Below are 18169 nucleotides of genomic sequence, written 5' to 3' on the forward strand. Positions count from 1 at the left end.
TTTTCTTTTAATTTTGAATAAATGCCGCTCCAAGGTATATCACTTTGCACTTGTAAGATAAATAGACTTAAAACATTGAGGTACCAAACTGGACTATCCTTTGAGGTTTAACTTAGGCATTGATATAATTTGATTTTTTTCTTTTTAAAAGAGAAAGTAATTTAAAAGTAGGTGGAGGACAAATACTTTCTAAATGTTTGTGAACAAAAATAGCTGTCTATTGATTTGCAATTATTAAATTAATTCTGTTTTTGCCAAATGCACAAGAGCTAAAACAAGCTAGCAGCATAATTTGGGGTTTAATTGTTGAGTGACAAGAAAAAAATATATATTTATGAGGATTTAGAAGAATTGCCGATGTAAATCTCAAAATAAATTACAAGAAAGAGTATTAAAGCTTCTCACACGTTGTGTTTTGCACATATTTCTTTGGTTTTGTTTTTAACGGAAGGGAGCAATGTAACTAATTTATGATTATACGATTTGCACCTTGTTTGCACCTTGTTTGCACCCTGGGGACTGGGGACACCTGCTGGAGGTGGCCTGCAATTACAACTCCACCTGCATTTAGTTTGATTTAAATAAAAAAAATAGCTTTAGAATAAATTAACGTATGTAAATTTTGGCCAAGAATTAAGACATGGATGAACAGAAAAAGTATCACTTACTTAATCGTCCGCTTGCCGATACTTCGTGTTTGGTCCCTTCATCTACAACAGACTGGTCCCTCCTCCTCCTCCTCCTCCTCGTCGTCCTCGTCCTCTTGACTCCAGCTCATCCAGAAGGAGCAGCAGCAGACCTGTGGAGGAGGAGGAGGAGGTTGAAAACTCTTACTCTTGAAATATTGTCCTTTTCTAACCGACGCATGAGGATGGGAGTAACTGAAGCGGTTTGTGACGAGTCTGCAGGGGTCCTGTGAGGTAGGCGACATGTTCAATATCAGCAGTCAGACAACTTAACATTTAACGGGACAATGAGGTTAACTTCTACTTAATAAAATATACCCTATTGACATTACCCTGGTAGAATATGTAGAAAATTTCCCCGTAGCAGTCTACTGTAATTTATTACAAATCTTGCTCTCCAACAAATTATTTCTATGCTAACTATCTTTTTTTATACTTCGTCAGTTCATCTTATTGTCAGATATGGGGCGAAACATGTACTGTTGACTTGGAGCTTAATAACCACACCCTAGAACTGTTTACTATGAAGAAATTTGATTGTAATGTGTTATTTTTTTTGCATAATACTCTATAGAAAAATGTATTTAATGGCTGGAAAATAACAAAACATCTTCAACTGAGTTAAAACACGACGACTGACAGTGTTACAGGTATTTAGAGACAGGTGTCCTAAATTACAGCAAGGCCCCAGACATTTGGTGACGTTTAATGATATATTGCAATTTGGAAGCTTTGCTTATCCAGTGGCAAAAAATGAAGTTAAAATTTGCAACTTATTGCAAATGATAATATTTAAATTAAAGCTACTGTCAGGAACTTGTGTTTGTATCGATTCTGGCGCCCCCTGTTGATAAAGTATGTCCTGTATTGTGACCTTTGTTTACTGACATCAAAAATATTATGTTGTTTTTTTTTACTTTGACAACACTTATTGCGAAAATTCCACCTGAAAATTCCATATGAAGAAGCTAAAAACAGTATGTTGCTGTGTAAATCATTTCCTTTGTTGTTGTTGTTGTTTTCCTGTGTAGCCCAAGTTAATTTGCTTATATCTTTTTCATGATAATATAATTGGCTTTAGTTATTGTAAAACTTCAGTGTGGTTACATTTCGGACATGTTTTCTGGATTGTTTGGTGTTGTTTCATTAAAAAAGGGCACAAAAATCCTAAGTGTGGGCTAAATTGCAACTGAAAGTGTAATTTACGCCATAATTGAGCAATAACTCCAGAGCTACACTGAAAGAAGAAAGGCTTTTCTTTTTGAATAATGGATGAGTTTGGCAAGCTTAACTTAAATTATTGTGATTAAGAAATTAAATATAATTGGTAGCCATTTTGCACAAATACTTTCAGTCCCATTTATTTTTCTCAGAAGCTGCAGATGCAATGAGATTCACATGATGAGACTCATTTTTTCTTCCTGTCAAGAGCTTGTCTGACAAAAGCAAACAACAAATGAGTGCTCAGACAGTTTGTTTATGTAGCTGTGGACCAAAGAACACCTAGTTTTATCTAGTGGTTCCCAAGCAGGAGGGGCAGGGCTCTGGAAGGGTCCCGAGGTAGATCTGAGGGCTTGTAAGGTGAGTAACAGAAGAGGAAAAAATTAACGTTCTGCAATGGATGATCTGTTTTTGTTTCAAATTTGAACTTTTCATGAAATACTGTGTAACTCTGCCACCCCAGAGTTTAAAGAGGATAATACTTTTGGAAGGGACTTGCAAGCTTCTTATCTAAACGCCGTGAAGGTTTTGTTGAGTGTTGTTTACACCCTTTCTTAAAGGTTAAATAATGTCTTTTGTGATATGAAGTCTCCTAATTTAAAAAAAAGCACCAGTAATATCCAAAATACACAGAAATACTAACGTTTTAATACTCTATGCTTTTGTACAGGTACATTTGATCATATAATACATGGTTCATGGTTATATCATAACTCCAAAAGTTCAATAAGATCTGAAGATTTGAATCACAATGTTTTTTTTTTTTTAATCTTTTTATGTCTGGTGTAAAAGTGTGCATGATACTTTGTTTTAGTAGATGCTTTTCTCAAAAAACCAGTGTTGTAAAACTTTGAAAAATATACCCTGTCTGCTCTCAGGAACCTTTTAAAAGAGAATAATCATATATTTATTTATATGAAATACCATTAACATCATAGCGGAATTGCCTAAGTCATATATTACATTCATTTAATGTATTATTTTATGAGTCTCATAGCATAGTTTCATAATTTAAAGAAGTTAAAGTGAAATAAATAATTAAACATAATAATTTAGATAAAATAAAAACAATATTATAAATAGTAAAAAATAATCAATAATCCTAAAAATTGTGTTTTTTTCTTTTTTTTTCTGAAAACTTTGACGTATGGCTGAGGTAATAATGCTATAGCGCTAATGATATGCTACTAAGACATCTGGAATAGATCTAGAGTTCAAAATTCTATATAGTCACTTTCAGGGCCTTTTTAGGTCAAAGTATAAAATATGAAAAGAATTTAAGGATAACTTTTGAATGCAGTTGCATGTAAATGAATCTTACTCTTAAGCTAACCCTTGAATGCTTTAAAAAAATGTTGCACTTTTCACACATTTTGAATAATATGCAGTTACGTGTACAGCTTAAATTGTTTGTAGTAGTGTCGTTGTAGATATAACCCTAACCCAAATTATAAGTACAAGGAACAGTGTTGTGTCCTTAAGCAGCCACTGTTTAATCAGCAATAAATCAATCAATCTTTATTTAGAGCACCGCATTACAACAAATGTTATTCAAGACATTTTCCAATTATATTAGCAGGTCTAGACACAACATAACAGTCTCAATTTTAGGAGCGTTCCTTATCATACTGCCTCAAGTTAGCAAATATAAAATGAAATGAAAAGAAAAGGTCCAAGAATTAAGCCTTGTGGTACTCCATAACTAACCTCAGTGTGATCAAGTGTTGGATCAGATGGATGCTCTTTGCATTACAGCTTATTTGTTGATTTTTTTTTAGTCTTTGATATAAGTCATTCAATTTGCAATCTGCAGCTTTTAAAGGCTTCACTTTACCTTGGATTCAACAGAGTTTCCAATATCTTTCAGGATGTGACAGAGGGAATTTCTTGCTTCGAGCGTTATCAGACATCCCTTTGCTTTTCCACACCCGAGGAGGAACCATGATCGACCTTAGCCACCTGACGGAGGAGGAGCAGGGCATGATCATGACGGTGCTGAAGCGAGACGCTGACCTGAAGAAGGCCGAGGAGGAGAGAATCAGGTGGCAATATGGAATTGTGCAATCTTGGGGGATTTACATGAGCAGAAATGCCTTGGCTGATATTTAAGCTAATGTCCTGCTATTCAGCTAATGTGATTTTATTGATTCAATAAGCGCCGTCTATCACCTGCTTTGTGAACAGAGGCCTTTGTGGAACATGATACAGATGGTAATAGAATAACACAATAACTGGTTGGCCGGATACAGACACTGGCTGGGCTGCAGAGAAGCTTCGGTGTGAGACAGGCGATTGGATTAGACACACATACACACATACACACATGGGAGAGGAGCATGCTGCGCTGACGTACAGAAATAGAAACCCTTAAAGACCTTGATGATGGCTGACTCCTCATCTATGAAGAGCTGGATGACCAAAGAGTTTAATTCTTTGGTCATCCAGTTTGCGTTACAACTTAAACGTGCCTTTTAAGCTCCACGTTAGACCTGTGGGAGCGGTCCCACATTCCTCTCAGTGTATATCCAAGGCTTGTTAAGATAAACTGTTGACCTCTGACTTCTCCCATGTGCTGAATCTGAAGCAGAAACTCTGAATCCTAATAGAATCATGCATGAAAACCTCCAAAAACCGGGTTGGAAGTTTTGTTTTGTTTTGTATCAAGAGTGAGAACTGGTCATAAAAAATGTGCATCTCATTAACTTTGAAAGAAACAGCCAGCTAACTTTTCTTCTTTGAATGCTCGCTGCGTCCCAGCTGGTCTAGTGTAAAAGGATTAAGCCAACAGCCTGTAATAATGTGCTACCCTTCATTCACATGACCACCATCAAGAGGAAAGATGGGCGCTCCTTTAATGCCTTTGATTCAATTTTGGACCTGATGGAAATGTTTTCCTGAATTCCTTACTTTAGAGAGATCATGTGTGACTCTTATATAAGGCTCATAACACAGCTCTGGAATGTGGAAGAGGTTGAGTAAGAGTGGAAGAAAGTATACAGTGAGATAGTGATGAGATTATGAAAAATATGAGCCATGATGGAGAAAGAAAAAAAGAAAGAAAGAAAGAAAGAAAAAAAAAGAAAGAAAGAAAGAAAGAATGGAATAAAAACAAGCCAAGCAGAGTCACAACATTGTAATTTGAGCAGAGTTTTATTTGTGCATTTGACATAAACATCAAATTCTTCTTTGTCTTTCTTTGACTTCATATTTCCCTCATTTTAAGAGATTAGAGCAGCTTAAACCAAAGTCAAACAGTGTCAGATTCTCCATTCAGTACAGCTTAAACTAAGCCTTGTCTTCTATTTGTTCACTTATAAGTGAGTCACGGCCTGAGGAGAGCCTATATCCTGTTCCCTCATAATAACTTTCATTCATCTCTGCCAGGATTAACATATTGTAAGACAATGAAGGATAAATGTAAAACCTCTCTCTTCTCTCCTTTCCCATCCAGGAAGCTGGAGAAAATCCTGACCGCTGGCTCACAGTCTGACACCAAAAAGAAGTACCTGACTGGAGAGTGGTTTTATGAGGCGAAGTCTCGCAGACACATGGACAAGATCCATGGCTCTGAAATCATCCTGGCCTCCATGAAACCCAGGAAAGCTGGTTTAGGTGTGTTCAAGCTGTTACATCGACAAAGGATTTCTGTTTGCACTCACACATTTTGTGGTCAGGGAAAGAATCCAGCTCAATTTGTGACCTTCAAGACCCTGAACCTTACCCTGTGACGTCACAATCTTTAACTTTTCTCTGGCAGCGATTTTCACTTTTAGATCCTGTGTAAGGTATAAACCAGTTGAGTTGAAATCATACGTTTCACCCTCTAGTTTGCTGCTGTGGACGTCTGCAACTTATGTTTGTTTCAGGGGAGAATAAAAATGTAGATTAAGCCTCAATTTTCAAAGATTTAATGAGGCAGGGACAGATTTTTTTCTTACTCTGCAGTGTAGAAAATATTAAGATTGCAAGCTAAGTAAGTAAGTAAATTTTATTTAGTTTTGCATCTTTCATAGACAGAGTTATGAGGTGCTTCACAGAAAATATACAATAAGATCATAACAACACACACACATAAAAACAATAAAAAATGTAGTCAAAGAGCAAGGACTACAAACAATGAAAAAAATCAAACATTAACTTGCACAGGTAGAGTCAAAGGTCTGCTCAAATAAATGCGTCTCTGAAAAATGAAAACACAGACAGCTGAATGAATATTTAGAGGAAGACTGTTCCACAAAGTTGGAGCTAATACTTCAGAGACATGGTCTCCTTTAGTCTAAATTCCACCGCACGCGCCCTCCATTGTAATCTATCAGGCAAGTTCCACTGCACACGCGGCTGAAGCGCCAGCGCGCCCCCAGGCACAAGAAACACGCTTCATGTCTATTTTCTGTGCGGCCACTTCCAAACCTTGTAAATTCACTGTCAATAAGAAAGCACTAGACAGGAAGTCACCATGTGAAGTACCTGGAAGATTTCAAATAAAACACAATGCACGAACTCTCGAACGTAAATTTCCCCAATATGTCACATCTGGAGGCACGTGCATCAGGTAGACAGTCGGTGAGAGGGTCCTAGACGCAACATGACGCCATGGATGAAGAAAAGATGATCTTGGAGGTGGAGAAGTTCAACATTCTGTATGATCCCAAACATCCTTTTTATAAGGATACAGGCAGAAAGGACAAGGTGTGGACTGACATATCAAAAGTTATGGGAGTGGATGGTTATCGTGTGATCGCTCTGCTGCACTGCGCGGCGCGCACGGTGGAATTGAGGAGTTAGACGGACTAGAGAGACAACCAGTTTGCCCAACCAACAGCAAAGCTCAGCTCATGTGACCATTGGGCACCCTCAAAGCCCGCCACACTTCCAGTATGGCCGTGCCGGCTGGTGTGCTTCAAAAATGTGTTACAGAAACAGACGGGTTACTTCGTGAAGACTATGTCCATTTATTTTACAGTCTAAGGTAAAGAGTCAGCAGCTAAAATGAAGCATCCTAGACAGAGGATGAAAGAAGGGTTTGTCAAACACGAAGATGAGAAAAAATGTTTGGTTTTTTTTGTTTGGTTTTATGTTTTTGTGCTGTAAATGAGGTACAGCTCGTACAGGTGTGCCAGAGGGAGCCCAAAAAAGGACAGTCTCCCCTCTTCATTTGAATCTGCCAATAGAATGTTGAAATATTGACCGTATGACCTCTCTGCTGCAGATTCTCCAAGAGTCGAAAGATCCAAGACACCAAGCAGTCAAGGTTCGGACATTGTTGCTCCACCAAAACCTGCCAGATGTTTGGAAACACTGCAGCCACAGGAGAACAAGTGAACATCTCTTTGTTTTTTCACTCATTTACTGGATTTTCACATCTGTTTGACATGATCTGTGAAAACATGTTCAACCAAAATCAAACTTTATTTTTGCATTGCCAGGTTACATATCATATTTTGCAATTCAGTCTCTCTCAGTCTCTGTGTCTCAGTATATTTGTATGTGAGGAGTATGTGCTGTCTTGTGACTCAGCCTGTGTAAACATAGGTGGTGCTAACCGAGAGCACGGCAGTTTATTAACCCAGCAGCAGGTGGTTACTCATAACACTGCAGGATGTGGTTGGATGTTCTCAGGGTGACGAGGCTGACAGGGAAACAAAACGTTTGACTCAATAGAAGTTCATTAAAACAACTGTGAGACAGTTTGAAGTCAGGAAACTACGCGTGTTGGTGTTGTGGTTACTCCTGCAGCAAAAGAATCTGGATAACTTAGCAGATCACCAGAAGTTTTGTTGACTGAGGAGGTGTTTCCATTTCTAGACTTACTGGATTGTTACTGTCACCACTTAACATATTTTTAGTGTAGCTGATGCACATTTAACGACCTTCTGTTACAGGTTGGGTCAATATTTGATTTTGCCAAGCTACTGTGCTGCCTTTACATACCACAAGTTCAAGAATGTTATTGCCCCAACTCTGTTTGCAGGCTGATAACTTAAGTTTCTTTCCCGGGCTTTTCAACCTGCATCACTGCATCACATCAGTGAACTGAACAGTTTTATTCCTGTGATACAAATCCTCTTAGTCATCCACAAAGTACCAAATAACCTGAGTTTATCTGCAGACTTCCTATTTTTTAGTTAGTTTGTTTGGATGGGTGTGCTTCTCTTTGATTGTACCGTTCTTTACGACCCATCAAGTCCCGGTCATGCACATTTCAGGATGACTGAGTAAAAACAAAGACTGAATGACCTCAGATGAAGCTTTTAAGTTGATTTATTTCTTTTGAATTCACCTTCATTACCTCTGCAATTGTTGTTCCAGCCTTGATGCAGAAAAAGAGAATCTGAATTCAGCAGTTCGATCTCCGAGGACGGTAGGAGTACATTTTATCCCTCATCAGTCCAAAATCGTCACAGACACATTGCAGCTATAATAACACAAAGAATTATTTTTTCTTCAGCTGAGGCACAACCCTTTCAACCGTGCTTCCCTCATTGTTGTTGAGCCGCCTGAAAATATGATTGACACAGCAAGCTGTCCACTCCAGGAGCCGTTTGAGACAGGTGTGAAAAAGTCTCCAACATCTCGTTCAGGTACCAGTAAGATATGCTGAAATTTGTCTCCATTTTCCCTCAGAGCTCGCTTCACATCTGAAGAGCCCCCCAGCTGCAGCAGAGTCCAGTCAGACCTCAGGCGACTCTGTGACATCAGAGGGCTCCTCTGTCGGATTCAGACCAGTGCCAAAGAAGAGGACATTCCTCTCAAGGCACCCAAAGACAGAAAACAATGGGCCAGTACGAGACACTCAGGATAGGCCAGTGGGGATTGTCCCTGCCCCAAGACTGAGCCTCCAGCGAGGGTCCAGCAGCAGCTCCGACCAGTCAAATCAGAAGGCTGTTGATGAAACGACACCAAAGAATGGGCTCCTTCATCAAGAGCCTCAGCTGGTCCATCTATCCAAATCTGTGAATGAAATCTCACAGCAGCCACTCAGTGACACATCTCCAGTTTTATCAAACACCATTGAAGAGAGAAAAAGAAAACCACCCTCTCTGAGACGAGGAGAGTCCGTGGATAACTCCTCTGACGTGAACAATGTTAGGAAACTCTCACACCCTTCAACCGCAACACAAAACCTGCTCAACTCCAGTCCAGCTACATCATCAAAGAGCAATGCATCAACCGAGAGAAAACTCTCACAGAAACACAACGAACAGAATGATCAGACACAAGTTCATCCTGCAGTGAGCAAACTCATCCATCAGGACTCAGAGCAAGGAAACTGCAGCAGTGTGGGAACATCAACGAGGGAGGGAGAGCTGAGCTTACCTCAGAGCACAGGAGCAGGTGAGTTCAGTGTCAGGAGGTGACTCAGGTAAAAGAAATGCTTATAGACTCAGGGACCCTCATGTGGCTTTTTCAGATTGTTAAAATGCACTGATTTTAAAGGTATGATCAGGGAGTGCTAAATCATTTAAATTGCTTGTGTCCAGTAAAGCAAACCTAGTGACGATAGAGAGCTGAAGATCTCTAAATGTTTTCTTAAATTTATTTTTATGTCTATGATCTTTTTCTTCACAGCTCCAGAACCGCCAATATCTTATGATCTCAAGTTCATCGACAAGTCAGATTTAAACACTCAAACAAAACCAAATCAAAACGACAAATTTAAATTAGCAACCCAGGCCACCTCCCCCACTGGTGATGAGGAGGACTCCATCGCAAAAGTGCTGGACTGGTTCAACCGCAGCACGGACAGCAATGATTGGCTGGACGCAGATGATGGTCCAGAAGTCAGAGAGAAGAGGAGCTCTACCAAACGTGCTGAAGTCAGCCAGTCTAGAGATGAGGATGTCAGAGATGTTAAAAGTGATCAAATGAAGGACAGTGTTGAAATGATGGGCAGTCCCGTACAGAGGAATAACTATGAGTCTGAAGACTTTCGAGCAAAAGGTAACAAGGATGTGATTAAAACACAAGAAGTGATGAAAGAGGAAACCAGAGACAGGACGGCATCGCAGAAAGACGAAGATAACGAAGAAAACCAATCACCCCAAATCTCTCATCTGAAGTCATTCTGGGAGAAAAACAACTCAGGACCCAAAATACTCATCAGCAAAACAATCAAACCTGGTGACAACAGACAAATACATCCAGAGAAAGACATGAAGGAAATGAAAACAGCACACAGAGGGTCTGATGTGCCCTCTGTGACTGGAATACACAAATGTGCACCAGATCCTGAGGCTGAAAGAGAACATCAGCCGGCAATCAGTTCTCTGATAGTTGATGAAGACATTATACACCAAGTCAAAAGCCAGGGAATAGACAGTCCAGAGGTGGGTACCTTGAGGCAAAGTGCCAATTATGACCCAACATGCAAACCAAATCTGAAGTTTGCAGCCAATCCCAAAGTTGCTGACAGAAGAGGCTCAGAGACAGAGATTCTGAGTGTAACCAGACCGAGTCTAAAGCAGGGGAAATCCCTTGATTCCCAACTTAGTCCAGAGTCTGAGACTATTTCCTTCACCAAACTAAATCCACAACTCAACAATGTTTTTCAACCAAGTGAAACCCAAAAGTCTGTACCTGTCTCTCAGCTGGAAACAGAAACTGATGTCCATGTGAGGGAAAGTCCAGATTCTTTGCCTGTTAAGGATAGAGTTAGCAGTCCTCACTCATCCAGGAAAGGTTCACCACACCAAGAAGTTACTGCAGAGAAGATAAAACAGCTGAAGTCATTTTGGGAGCAGGAGAGGAAGAAGCCCTCGTTCTACTCCGGGAAACCAAAAGCCTTTGGGGAAGGCAAAGTTGCCCGAGGTGCAAATAGAGTGAAGCTGAACAAAAGATTCACAAAATCAGAGTTTGACCTGACGTCAGTTGGGGATGAATTTGGCAGCGATGAGGATTTTGATAGAAATAATCCTAACTTCACAGTTCTTCCGTTGAATCAGAGGATGGACAAGTCATCTCCAAGCTTGGGCACAAACAGAATACAGTTTAAAACTCTACGTGATTTCTGGGATGAGGCCACATCAGAAAGCAAAGGGTTTATTCCCCCTGACAAACCCAAAAGCCCAAAAAGGAAAGAGCCAACTACTGCTGGGTTTACATCACAGGAGTCAAGATGTGGTGATCCTGAAGCTAGCCGTGGTGCCAATAAAGTATCTTCTCCCTCTAAGAATCGATCAAAGTCTCCTCAGGAGAGACAGACGGGATCAAGAGCAGGAAACAACGACAAGAGCAACTTCTCTAAGAGCTCTAAAGACTCCAACAGAGAAGAGAGAGCCACAAAACCACCCTGCAGTTCAGGAAAAGAAACACGTTCTCCAAAGAGTCGTAAGGATAGCTATAGCAATTCAAGTCGTGGTGGCTCCATGCGCCGCGCCACTAGTATGTTTGCTCTGAGTGTTCCCGCTGAAAAAGATCAAGTCCCGCTTCAGATGCACATCAGTCCTGTCCACTCCCAGAGCAGGAAGCTGAGGCAAAACACAGAAGACAGCTCCATGACAAGACGGTCGTCAGAGGGCACCGAGTCCCCAACTCCAAGGGCTCGAGCATATGTTCCCACAGACTACCGGCATTATCTCGGCATGACGGATTCAACGAAAGTCCACTCATCTCTTGTTCCTGATCCAAAGGATAAAGGTTCGGAGGGGAAGTTTGAGTATGACTTGGACCTGGATGGGCCAATGAGGGCGAGTACTCCACTGGCCTCTGAGGAGCGTTACAGCAGGAAGGGGAACAAGACGAGTCATCGCCCGCTGTGGACGAACTACAGCTCAGACACTGGTCAGGAGTCGTCTGTGAGCAGCTTGTCAGAAACTTGGTCTGTGTCAAGGAACAGTTCTAACCGTGAGTTTCCTAAACTTAGTTAATCTAATTCTGTTTAAACTTTACGATGTAGTACATTGGTAAATCAAGGTTTATACAAACTTCAGTTTTGTTCAAAAATTCAAAATTCAAGTTCAAATTTGATGTTAAGTAGATCTGAATTAGTAAAAATGGCATAACTACGACATTTATTTTTAGAGTTATAAGAAACAAAACAATAATACATCATAAAAAAAAAATAAAACTCCTTCCAAAATCCCATGATTATTTTCAGTCTGTTTTATCACCACTTAAAACCTCCTTACAGAGGTTTTGAGGTTACAAAAGGTTAAAAAAAACAGTTAAAAAGTGTGATCTAAAAGCTTTGGCAGAGAAAAGATAATTATTTTGAACTGGAGATGACTGATCTGTTCAGACTCTGAAATGATTGCTGTCAGTTTTGGTTGTATCCTGCAGTCTCCTTGATATCACGTCCGTGTAGGCTTATCTGTGTTGGCAGAAGCAGATCTCTGTAAACACTGTGAGTAAATGAATTCAGCTACCCATATTTGATTTGTGGGATGGGTGACACTTAGCTCTTGCATATCACACAGACATATCAAAGACACATTCAGAAGTATTAGCTGTAGCAGCTCCTTTTGAAGCTTGGGTCTGATCCATGTAGCGCTCATAAAATGGGAAAATGGACTAGACAATTTTTACTAGAATGACTCAAACTCTTAAATATGTTGGGTGATACCAGCCCAAGCTACAAATATCTCCTTCAAGATGCTCTTGACACATATTATTTAGTGCGTCCATTATGTTTTAGTTCCTGAGTCCTTTGGACGAGCTAACTCTACAGCTGTGCTAAAGCTGAAGCTATCCCTCAGGAAAATGCATGTAGCTAAGCTAGGAAAATAAAGCTAAAGTGTGTTGTTACAGGCTTTTTTTTTTTTTAATCTATCTCATTTGGATAGCTTTGTGCTAAAATGGTCATTTGCAAAGATGTCAGGCAAATATCTTAATGATGAGATGAGATAAGAGAAAATGAAAAGATGAGAAAACATGAGATGAGAAGATAAGTTGAGAAAACATGAGAGAAAATAAGAGAAGGAATCCTTTTATTCATCCCACAATAAATTTTTTTTTACATAATTACAGTAGCAAACAGGAAAGTGTGTATAACAAACATTACAGTAAGAATATATAAAGATAAAATATTATAAGTGTAACCTAGAAAGAATATGCACAGGACAGGTGTTAGTTGCTTGACCGATAACTTAAGTGAACTTTTTGAAGCAGCAAATTACGGTCAAAGTTGAGCCATTATGTCTCCCATTTGTGCTGTAGGTGACAATGAGGATGAAACCCGAAACGCTGTGAGGAAGGCACTGAGGCGAGCAGAAATACGACCCAAAAACCTTGCCAAAAGTATGGAAGACATCACAGGATCTTTATCACCAAGTAAGCCTTTCCTAAACTCTCAAACATCAATGTCCAGATGTGGCGATGGCGATTGCAATTGATTTTGCTTGTTTCTTAAAGGACAAGAGAAGAGGCAAGATCCAACTGAAAGACGCATCAGTGATGGTAAAATTAATCCACTTCTTTTCATCATGAGCCATTTCAGTCAGAAAATGTCAAGATTTTGCTCCTATGCACCTCCCTTCAGCTTCATCCATACCATCACCTTCCTCGTCCTTATACTCCGACCCGGAGCACCTGAAGAAGATGAGCAAATCAGTTCCTTCATTCCTACAAAAGGAGGTAAAATCATACCAGTATCTTATAATCCAGTAGGTCCAAAAGCTTTTGCACAGAGCTTTTTGTGCAGTGTGTCTGTGTTTCAGGATGTTGGCACTGACACCGACTCCAACTACGGGGAAAGTAACCACAGAGGAAGTCTAATGAGCAGCAACTCCTTCACTAACCTCACCAACTCTTCTGGCAGGGCATCTTTGTCTTCTACTGTATGTTCACACTTTGTGCTTGCACACGCTTCACCCCAACACTGCTTTTAATTTGCACCACTTGTTTGCTTTTAGGCTTTTGAGCTTAAGTTGTCAACTAAAGCAATCTGTCATCACTTATAAATTGTTTGATTCAGATTGTAGTGGCAAATCATCCTCACCCAATAAAATAGATAAAGAAGTGACCTGAAGGGGCTTATCACGTCTTAATGTAATGCATTCTTCAATTTTGCCAAATGTACCCTTAATGCACCGCATCTGGCAACAGATCAGATAGTCGCTGTGCACATCTATACTGCAAGAAACTGAAATCTAGCTGAAATCTGTCTTACCTGAAAATTCAAGTCAAGAAAATGTCTAATTCTAAGATACTAAGAAACAAAAATGATGCCTGAAGTGAGTTAAACCATGTTTCAGCTAAGTAACAGCCCTACGTAACCAAAAAATGAGATCCAAAAGATGGAGGATTTCATCCCACCCCGTTCACTCAATCAGAACACCAGCCTCAAAATAATATGACGTCATAATTGCTACAATCCAGAATGGGAATACTCACTTTACCTCCCTGTGTGTGCTCCCAGCTGAGTGGAAGTGTGATGACCATGTACAGTGCAGACTTTGCCAATGTTGAGGTCCAGGGAAGGATCCAGTTCTCCATCAACTACGTTCACAGGCTCAGAGAGTTTCACATCTTTGTTGCCGAGTGCCGAGACTTGGCTGCAGTAGATCCTAAGAGGGGCCGCTCAGACCCGTAAGTAATGGTCCTGAATGGACTTTGGGATCCATTTCAAATCAGCCTTTGCTAATGAAGATTGTTTGATGTAAAAAGTGTTGAACCTCTTGTCAGATCCAAGCTAGGGGTTTAAATTGCCTGTTAATGAAAATAATTTCTTTTAGATCTGACAGTACAGTTTGGCTTCCTACTATGAGAAATGTCTCTGCCCTGTTGAAGTTTTCTTTGGATTTTGTTTCTTAAGGTATGTCAAAAGCTACCTGGCACCTGACAAAGCTAATCTAGGAAAGAGGAAAACATCTGTGAAAAAGAAGACACTAAATCCATCTTTTAACGAGATCCTTAGGGTAAGAATCAACAGATTTTATTACACCACTTTATTGAAATTTTCAGAAACTTTCCCAAAGTGTATCATTAACACTTGGCAGCATGGCAGTCAGCAAACAAAAGCAGCTTACTTTCTCCTGTCCTCCCAGTATCGAGTTCGCATGGAGTACCTTAGAACCCAGACGCTCATTCTCTCCGTTTGGCATAACGACACCTTTGGCAGGAACAGTTTCCTGGGCGAGGTAGATGTGGACCTCTCCAAGTGGGACTTTGACCACACCCAGATGAACTACTTAGCGCTGAAAGCAAGGGTAAAGACAAAACGAGCTGCGTTATTGTTTGTTTTCTTATCAAATTGCTGCATGGTTGTTTTGGAATGCGGTCAGTCTGCTCATCTGTCTATTTAAGGTTATATCACAAGCTCTGTCGCCTTTGTTTACAAAGCAATTTTAAAGCCTCTGTCTGGATCCACTGTTTATGTAACATTTGCTCTGTTAAACATTGTAGACTACACCCACTCTAGCACCATCCAACGGCTGGGGAGAGATGAAACTAGCCATACGTTTCATGCCCCAGATCATCCACAGTGAAGGTCTGCACAGTTTGAATGCCTCTCAAAAAAGGGAGAGGGCAGAGAATAGGGTACATTTCAATTATAGGAAATCTCACTTATTTCATTTAAAAAGAATCTGAAACTCCTTTGTTGTGTTTTTGTAACAGGATTTGCAAAGAACACTCTAAACACCGGAGAGATTCACATTTGGGTGAAAGAGTGCAAGAACCTGCCTTTAATCAGGGCTTCCATCGACCCATATGTGAAGTGGTAAGTATAGAAATCCACTTAGGCGCAAGAAATAGTTCAGCAATTTGGGGAACACTCAAGTTTATTGAAAAAATAAATAAAAGATTGCTCTCTGTCTTGTTCATCCAATGTGGATGAGAAGATGGATCGGGGAGGTTTGGCTTAGCGCAAACCGCGTACAACTTGCTGACTTTCTCCCTGTTAGCAGTGTGTCTGCAAATAGTCCTGGAGTATGAATATGTTTTGCTTCTTTCTCTCTGAGTCAACATTTCTTTTTCTGTGTCATTAAAAGCTTTGTCCTGCCAGACACAAGCAGGAAGAGCCGCCAAAAGACTCGTGTGCTGCGACGCACAGTTGACCCAGTGTTTAACCACACCATGGTCTATGATGGGATCAGAGAGGCTGATCTAACAGAGGCCTGTGTGGAGCTCACTGTGTGGGACAGAGACAGACTCGCCAGTAACCTGCTAGGGGGACTGAGACTTGGACCTGGAACAGGTCACCAAGATTTTTTTTAATATCCTAATACAAAATGTAATGCAGTTATAGTATCTTTTATTAATCTATGCTTTCTAATTAATTTTAATTGCACCTGTTGAATTAAATTTGGAGGTAAAGAGTTCAACAAGAAGCAGCAGATCAGAAATATGAGGTGGCTGAAGTTGTAATCCTTGTTGATTCATGTGTCTCCCTTTAGGCAGAAGTTATGGAGCACTGGTTGACTGGATGGACTCCACCCCCTATGAGGTGGCACTTTGGGATCGCATGAAGGCCACTCCAAATGAATGGGTGGAGGAAGTTCTCCCACTGAGAATGCTGAACTCTGCCAAAACTGCTCTAAAATAACTTAACTTTAAAGTTAAGTAACAACTGAGAGCGGAAATGATGAGAAACTAGTTTTCAAGATTCAATGCATTGTTTTCAAATCAGCCTATGAGAAGCTTTCTGAAGAAGTAAACATTTTAAACTTGGCTCACGTAAACATTGATAGTGATAAATGGAATTTCTTACCTTAAAAAAGAAAAAAACGGACATACATTGAATAGGCAGAGATGTTTTATAAATATGTTTTTTTTAAGGGTACCATCTGATTTTCAAAAATTCGCACTTATGTCTCCTTTTTTTAAAAAAAAGGACATTTCTGCACTTAGCGTCAATTTCCCTCCTACATAGTTTTTTGGATGCAAGCCGCACAGCTTTGGCTTTAATATCTGTAGATTTCCATGAAGTACCCTGACTTTGACACTTGGTTATTCACTAATTATTGAACTGGAGATTTCAAACATTTAACTCTAACTTCTGTCATCTTATACCCTTTATCTGGAATGTTTTATTCCCTCTGAAAACCTCGCTAAGACGCTTAGCTTGACAGTATTGTTGATTAGTTGAACATTGAAATGCACTTAGTTATTTTTAAACAAGTGGGATTAAAGACATTTTCAACAAAAAACACTTTGTGATGCCTTTTGTATGTAAACCCTTCTGATTCTTTGAATATTTTAAAAGTTTTAGCTGGAAAGCAGCTACAACATAAAACTTTTAAGAACTTTTAACATATATGTGAAAATCAACACGTTTTATTTATTTTATTTTTAAAAATGTTCATTCCTCATCTTTAGCTAGAGTGCCACCTTGAGGTTTAACAATTAGATGGATCATTCACTATTTATATGGTTGAATTTGATCCCTAAAGTTTTTATGGAGTGCCAAAAGATAGATGTAATATTCTTTCCTGATGAGTTAGAATACCGCTAAAATATTAACATATCACTTGTATGACGTGTTATAATTTATCCAGAAACAAGTTGTCAAAGTGTACAACTCAAAAGGATGCAAGTATCTGACACAGAAATAGTTTGATAGACCTACAACAGCTAAACTTGGTGAGATGTTTACAAGACTGGTTTTACTGAATGAAGATATTTTATCCTGATCATCTGCAGATAGCTGTGCAGATTTTCAGTGGTCGTTGTGAAAACATTAGGCAAACAAATGTTGGGCTTTAAACTCTTAAACCGTATGATCTGGCTTGACTTGATGTCATCAAGGGGCTGCAGGGTGACCACTCACAGTGTAGAGGGACACACGGAGCGGAGGAAACGGTCTAAATGCTGTGCTTTACTTGTCTGAGGGTCTCAAAGGAAGAGTGTGCCTCTTGGGATGCCCCATTGAGCTTTGTTTGTATGTCGCTTGTACACCTTAAGGGAAGGGAAGTGTGTGTCTGCAGATGCTAAAGGACAAAGCGCTAGCTCAAGTGTCAGAGTGGTTATGAGTTTGAGTCTTTATGCTAAAAGGTCAAGACAGAGTTCAACGTGTGCTCCTTGTTGTTAAGCATTTGTCTGGAACAAATAGGTGGAGTGGAAGAACCTTTGAGTCAAACATGTTGAAAATAAAGCTCTTTTCACATATTTCTGCTCTCCAGTAAAGCCACAAAGTTTTAAACTGTCTTTTAATTCCAAAATTACCTTCTTACAGGATTCCCTAAAATTGACTTAAAATATAACTTTTGGTCTCTCTTGTTCTCAAGTTAGCATTGAGGTTTCTCACCGTTTGCCTTTGATAAACTGAGAATCCTTTTCTGAGTAAAACTCTGGCTCCTAAAGGTGTCATCATGTGTTCTCAGAAT

General features: G+C 39.8%; 1 protein-coding gene across 1 annotated transcript; it reads left to right on the forward strand.

Annotated features, from left to right (window-relative positions):
- Positions 1-803: 803 nt before the first annotated feature.
- On the forward strand, positions 804-16895 carry sytl2b (synaptotagmin-like 2b). Its single transcript, XM_074680478.1, has 19 exons — positions 804-920; positions 3775-3949; positions 5359-5519; positions 7117-7225; positions 8217-8268; positions 8356-8458; positions 8532-9242; positions 9477-11750; positions 13062-13175; positions 13257-13301; positions 13384-13478; positions 13562-13681; positions 14263-14432; positions 14659-14761; positions 14891-15052; positions 15249-15333; positions 15462-15564; positions 15836-16041; positions 16241-16895. Exons 2-19 carry the CDS (start codon positions 3849-3851, stop codon positions 16387-16389), a joined length of 4863 nt encoding a protein of 1620 aa, XP_074536579.1. The 5' UTR covers positions 804-920; positions 3775-3848; the 3' UTR covers positions 16390-16895.
- Positions 16896-18169: the final 1274 nt, after the last annotated feature.

This window comes from Halichoeres trimaculatus, unplaced genomic scaffold (genome assembly GCF_033239565.1).
Source record: "Halichoeres trimaculatus isolate MK-OKI-2021-1 unplaced genomic scaffold, fHalTri1.1 fHalTri1_scaffold_9, whole genome shotgun sequence".
Lineage (NCBI taxonomy): Eukaryota > Metazoa > Chordata > Actinopteri > Labriformes > Labridae > Halichoeres > Halichoeres trimaculatus.